Source organism: Cinclus cinclus, chromosome 3 (genome assembly GCF_963662255.1).
Source record: "Cinclus cinclus chromosome 3, bCinCin1.1, whole genome shotgun sequence".
In the NCBI taxonomy this organism is placed as follows: domain Eukaryota; kingdom Metazoa; phylum Chordata; class Aves; order Passeriformes; family Cinclidae; genus Cinclus; species Cinclus cinclus.
In genome coordinates this window covers 109,383,176-109,389,366 of record NC_085048.1, presented here as the reverse complement: position 1 = coordinate 109,389,366, position 6,191 = coordinate 109,383,176, and the positions used below count along the sequence as shown (strand labels likewise).

Here is a 6,191-nt window from a genome sequence, read left to right as displayed (position 1 = left end):
ACCTGAGGAAGCACCTCCTTGGCTGTGCTCTCTGCTCCATGCCAGGGCCACTGGGAAATGCTCTGGGGAATTCTTTGAGAGCCACGAGACACGAGCAGCTGCTGCTTGCGGGCATCCTGGATTCTACTGTGCAGAGGGATGGATCTCTGCTGTCTCCTGGGCCAGGTGGGGCTTCTGCACCCAAGAATGTTCTAAAAGGTCATCCAAGGATGGCCTGTCTGCAGGGTCCATGGATAAGCACCACCTGATCAGGTGCTGGCACTCTGCAGAGAGAAACCAGAAACTGCTGGTCAGCTCCTGTCCATGCTCTCCCAGATTTCACAGTGCCCACAGCACACTAAGAGTGCTCAGAGCTGTTCGCACAGCTTCCCATCCATCCTCTCTTCTGGAAGAGAGCAGCAGAGGTACACCTGCCACCTCGTCCAGCTCAGCCCAGGAGATGAACCTCCTCCCCAGCTGCAACAGCAGGACACTTATGTGCCACCTGCCCTCTCCCAAAGCCGTTCTTGCTCCCGCGCCTTGAAGGCCCATCCCCACCTTGAGACACCCGGGGCGGGAAGAAGAGCTGTCCCCGGACGATGTCCTCGCTGCTTTTGAAAGGAAGGTGCCTGCACACCAGCAGATAGAGCAGGATGCCCAGGGACCAGATGGTGGCTGGCTGGCCATGGTAGCGGCCAAAGAGGATCCACTCCGGTGGGTAGTACTCGCGCGTTCCTATGGCACACGGGCACAGCTCATCAGGCCAATGTTGATTGCTCCCTCCCAGCCACCTCCTGCCAAAATGCAACTTGGCTGCAGCCGGCTGAAGCAGCATTCCCCCTCCCTCCCTCCCTGTGTGTTTCACCCGTGGAAGCAAAGGGGAGGAGCTCCACTGCCCGGCTGGGCCCCGGCTTTGGGCTCACCGGCCATCTGGGTGTAGAAGCCGTCCTGCAGGATCGTGCCGCAGCCGAAGTCGATGAGCTTCGCCTCGCCGGTGGCCAGGTCAACGAGCACGTTCTCGGCCTTGATGTCGCGGTGCAGGACGCCGCGGCTGGTGCAGTGCCGCACGGCCCCCAGCACCTGCCGGAACAGCGCCCGCGCCACGGGCTCTGGCAGGAACCCCCCCGCGTGCAGCAGGTGCCAGAGGTCCTGACAGCGCTCCGGACGCTCCATGACCAGCGCGAAGCCGTCGGGCAGCTCGAACCAGTCCAGGAGCCGCACGATGCCGCGGAAGCCGGGCCACGACGCCATCCAGAGCAGCACCAGCTCCAGGGGCACAAGGGCGCCGTCGTGCTGCGGGGGAGCCGCCATGCCGTCAGCGGCGCCGATGCTGCGCTCGCCTTCGCCACCCCCTGCCCGGCGCCGCCGCAGCTCCCACTGCCCATGGCCCGGGACGCTGCGCGGCCCCCGCTCGCTCCACGCTCGCTCCCATCGCAGCGTCCCGGCTCCCACCCGGCCGGGCCTGGCCTTACCCCGCCCGCCACGCCCCGCCGCCTGCTCCCGCTGGCCCCGCTCACTCACCAGCCGCGCCCACTCCAAGACGCGGTCCCGGGACACTCGCTTGATGGCCACCTGCAAGCCAAGGCGAGCGGAGGGCTCAGCTCGCCGCCCGCCGCTCGCCGCCCCACCTCCCCGCTCCGAGCCGGCCCCGTCTCTTACCGGAACGCCGTCGGCGAGCCGGGTCCCGGCGTAAACGCTGCCGAAGCCGCCGCTCCCCAGCAGCGGGCCCTCCCGGTACAGCTGCTCCAGGGGAGGCTTCTCCGCCCGTGCGGACGGCACCGCACTCTCGGCATTCTGCCCGGGGCACCCGCCCGCCCCGGCCGCCGCTGCTTCCCGAGCCGCCCCGGGCTCCGGCGCCTCGGGGCCGGCGGCCGAACTGCCGGGCGGCGAGGCTCGCTCGGGGGAATGCGCCGGCGGCGGGGCGGGAGCCGGGCGGCTGCGGGCCAGCTGTGGGCGGAACCGCGGGAGGGGCCTCGGTCGGGGCCGGGCCAGCGCCGGGGCCCGCGCCAGGCGGAGCCAAGAGACGCTGCTGCTCCACCACCGCCACCAGTGCAGCGAGGAGCTCGTCCACAGGCTCTTCAAAAGGTGCCACAGGCGGTACGGACTGAGCCCCGCGGAGGCGGCACCGCGGCGTGCCCGACAGGGGCGGGCAGGGGGCCGGCTCGCCCACGGCCGCCTTGCGGGGCGCGGCATGAGCCGGGCTGGGAGAGGCGCAACAAAGACGGGACCGAACGGGATCACAGGGAGTCTGAGAGGGAGAAGGGCACGGAGGGCGAGCGGGAACTCGAGCGGAAAACCGATCGAGACAGGCGCTGCTGCTGCTGCTGCTGCTGCTGCTGCTGCTGCTGCTGCTGCTGCTGCTGCTGCTGCTGCTGCGGAGCCGCCGGAGCGCGCGGCCGTTCTGCCGTTGCCTCCGCGAACCCAACGGAGGAGCCGCCGCGCGCCCCGTGGAACACAGGAAACAAAGTAAGAATAAATGAAGCTAATTCCTATTAGAGAAATAGCCAAATAAAGCAGTGGAGGAGTAAAGAAGACTGTTGGCTGGTGGCTTTCTTGTTTGAGTGAGATGAAGCATTTTGTGGGGAAGAATTGCCTCTTCTGACAATTTTGCCAGTGTGGGCTGGAGCGGAGCTTTTAAATTTCAAGTAGCAAAGAGAAATCGTGTCAGTATTGTCATCCCTTTTCATTCTCTGCTGAGACACTTGCAGGCTGCCCAAAGACATCGTCTGCAATATGGAACTTGGACCCAAATGGATTGTTAAGTGTGTCTGGATGTCACCAAATCTATGGGAATGACAAAAACTCTCCAGCAATATTTTTAGTGTTAGAGAATCTAGGAACAATGATATTCTGACCACGATGTTGTTCTGGCCGGGATGTGAAACAGAAATAATTTAATCCACAGGTAGCCCTGGTGTGCACAGAAATTTTGTTTGTTTATTTCCTGTCAGTGTTAGTGGCAGAAGCATCCATTGCTCAGTTTGGGAAGACTGACCCCTGACATGGACTCTCCTCAAGTGTGTCTCTGCCTCTGACACTAGAGAACACTGAGTGCCTTGAGAGCTCGTGTTGCCTGTGCAATGTTCCAGCTGACTGCCACCAGAAGCTGTGGACGTTCTTTTGGTATCTGATGCAGAAAAGGAGTTCTCCATAATACCATGCTACTTAAACCCACATTGGGATGCGGCTGTGTAGTGGCTCACCATGGAGCAGATTGCCTGCTTTGTCACTGCCAGCCCTGCTGATCCTGCAAGGGACCCTAGTGTATCCCATGCCTGTTTTGCCTGCAAGCAAAGCTTGCCTTGCCTTAGTAGTGTGGAGTAAATAGAGAAGTAATAAAATGGACAATTAAACAAGTTACTTTGGAGGAGATCCTCATGCTTTCACACATCAGCCCTGCATCTCATGCTCCGTATCCTAGTTTGAATGGACAGGTGTGTGCTAGGGAGAAAGCAGGACCTTCCCTTGAAATGGAGAAAGTAAAATCCTTCCCACTGAGTCAGTATAATTTTGAAATCAAGAGGTTCTCAGGGAAAGATAGGGGGACAGGAAGAACAGTTCTCTACTAAATATACAACAAGGCCAATCTAAACAACAATAACTATGAAATTAACAGGAACCCAGTCACAGTTCCTTTGGTTGTGTGCTCTTTTCCCCCCTGGTGCAGTTACCATCGCCATTGGCAGTGAGCTCTGGCAGGTTCCCAGTGGACAGGGCAGGTGTGTGGATCCCTGCACAGCTGCAGGAGAGCTGGGGGTGATGGCAGCTGTGTCTCAGATGGGAAGGGTGGAGGAGAGACTCTGCTCACGAATCCTTGGAGCAGTGTCGGTCCCGGTGCTCCAACAGGATGCTTGGAGATAGCAAACTGAAGCAGGACAGCATCCTGGCAGGGGTGTGAGGTCCAACACCAGAAGAGGCAGCTCCTGGCACTGGGATGGCGCGGTGAGGTTTTCCAGCTGCCTTCCTCCTTCCAGAGCCAAAAAGGGGTGAGTACCAGTAACTGCCCCCCCACCCTCCTTTACCTGCTTCGAATCTCGTGGCCTTGGCCTCCTTCCCCCCACTGGCCCCACCCTCCCAGAGAAACTCACAAAATCAGGGAAGCTCTCCCTTCCCCATCTCAAGGTCTCAAGGACCTGGCCACCCCTAGCATGTCAGTGGGAAAAAATATAAAACTATAAAATATAAAAAAACAAAACATACCACCAAAAATATACACAATAAAAAATATAACAACAAAATTATTAAGATAGAATCAAAATATATTTATTGAAACCTACAGATAACTATCAGAACATATGTACATCTGGAACTATACAGGCTAATGCATAAATCCATGTCTTCAAACGCTCTTTGGATAGGCAGCAGCTTCTTCCTGGGCTTGGAGGAAAGAGCTCTACCGGACAGCAGGAAAGGACTTTGTGGGTAAATGCACAAAAGAATGTCCAGAGAAAACTTGGTGGAAACACAGGAGCCAGGCAGGTCTGCAAAATGGAGACACAAAATGTAACAGAGGCTGCAATGCAAACCTAAAGCATCTGAAGCTCCATATTTCATAGAACACATTTCTTGGAAATTCATAAATAGCTGCACAGGGAAACATTCTCCTACCATCACCCTCTGGAGGCAGGCCAGGGGCACACCCTGAGCCACTTCCACAGATCTCCCAGGGGAACTCCCTGGCCTCTGGGCTGCTCTGGGACAGCAGGGAGCCCAGAGCCCTGTGCTTCCCAGCAATGGCTCAGCTGCACATGCAGCCTCCTGCTCCTCTCCCTGCCCCACAGCTCAGCAGCCCTACAGCTCCATGGGGCACTGGCAGCAGCACAGCTCATGGCAGGGGGCACCTGCAGGGCACAACTGCTCCCTGGCAATGTGCACAGGCTCTCCAGGCTGGCACAAGACCCTTCCTCCCGCCAGAGAGCGGCCCAGCTCCCACCTTACCTCTGTGGGAGGCTGAGCCATGCTAGTCCTTCACTTTGTCCTCAATCCAGAGTGTCTTCAGGCCCCTGAGCATGCCATGACTAGGAAGGGCAGTGGAGAGAGCAGGGGCAGATGCACACCCTTCCTGAGTATTTTGTCAATTTTGGCCCAGCTAAAAGGTCAGAAGCGCAGGTGTCCATCTCAGCACTTGGTCAACTTGCTGGAGAACATCAAGCCTTCACCAGCCCAGGATGCTGGAGAGGTTTTCCTGGACATGTGGGGGCTGGCTGGCAGCACGCTTCTTCAGCTTGGTGCCCATCACCTCGTAGAGGGCAGAGGCGAGCCTGGTGACCACCGTGCGCACATTGGCGCTGCGGACAGGCAGCGCCTTGTTCTCCAGGAAGGACCAGAGCACGGGCAGGGCGTAGCGCTGGACGACTTCAGGGCTCCTGGCATAAACCCCTTCCACAAGCACTGCCGGGACAGAGACACGAGCTTCTGAAACAACAACCTTAATGCAAACAAGGATCCACCTCGAGATTTGCTTCTTGGAAGCCTCTCTGGCTAAGAGCAGTGAAATAGCACACAGAGCCCAACGATCCAGAAATGGCCAAAGCAGCAGATCCTCCCCAAAATAGAACCACCAACACCTCAGGAGTACTGTCTCCAAACAAATACTTGCACCTGTGGGCAGAACTTGTACCTTTACTGGATCATTTCACAACCTGTTTCAACATCAAGAATGACTAAAATGTCAACTTCCCTTTCATTTCCATTAGGAAGTTGTCTAAACCCACACTGAAGATTTGGAAATGCACCATGGAGATTCAATTGAAAGGTTTCTAAGAAAAAGGACAATTCCATCTTTGTGACCCTTGATGTCAAAGTGCCAGAATCCAATCTGGCTCTTCCCTTTGTTCAGTGGCACACAGCAAAGGGCACTATTAGACCACACTTCCAAACTCCAGCCCACCAGACATGGGTGCTGCTTGACAGCTGGATTTAGAAACATCAGTGACTAGCTGCTGTCTTTGGCACAATGCTTTTGTGCCTTCCAACAAACAGCTGCTTCAAACCTCAGGGTGTCTTAGGTAATTACCCAGACCTCATTGCTGTGGCATTTGTGCATCTCCACATTTTAATGTCATTCCCCCTCCCAATGTTAATGGCATTTTTCTTGCAATGTGCACTGCAATAGTAGAATGTGGAGAGAAAAATGCAACACAGATGAATGAAATTTAACCACAACACGAGTGTCTTCTCCCTTTCTCTCTGAAGCCTTCTCCCTGCTCAAT

General features: G+C 56.8%; 1 protein-coding gene across 1 annotated transcript in view; it reads right to left on the bottom strand.

The window, feature by feature from the left end:
• Window positions 1-207: 207 nt before the first annotated feature.
• Window positions 208-6,191, bottom strand: part of LOC134041994 (serine/threonine-protein kinase pim-1-like) — a gene marked incomplete at its 3' end in the record, with an annotated part of 31,815 nt that continues 25,831 nt past the window's right edge. The window contains exons 2-6 of the mRNA XM_062489067.1: window positions 1,639-1,773; window positions 1,501-1,551; window positions 903-1,272; window positions 538-714; window positions 208-263 (exon numbers count right to left, since the gene is read on the bottom strand). Coding sequence (XP_062345051.1) covers window positions 208-263; window positions 538-714; window positions 903-1,272; window positions 1,501-1,551; window positions 1,639-1,773 — 789 coding nt within the window. The remainder of the gene's footprint in view (window positions 264-537; window positions 715-902; window positions 1,273-1,500; window positions 1,552-1,638; window positions 1,774-6,191) is intronic.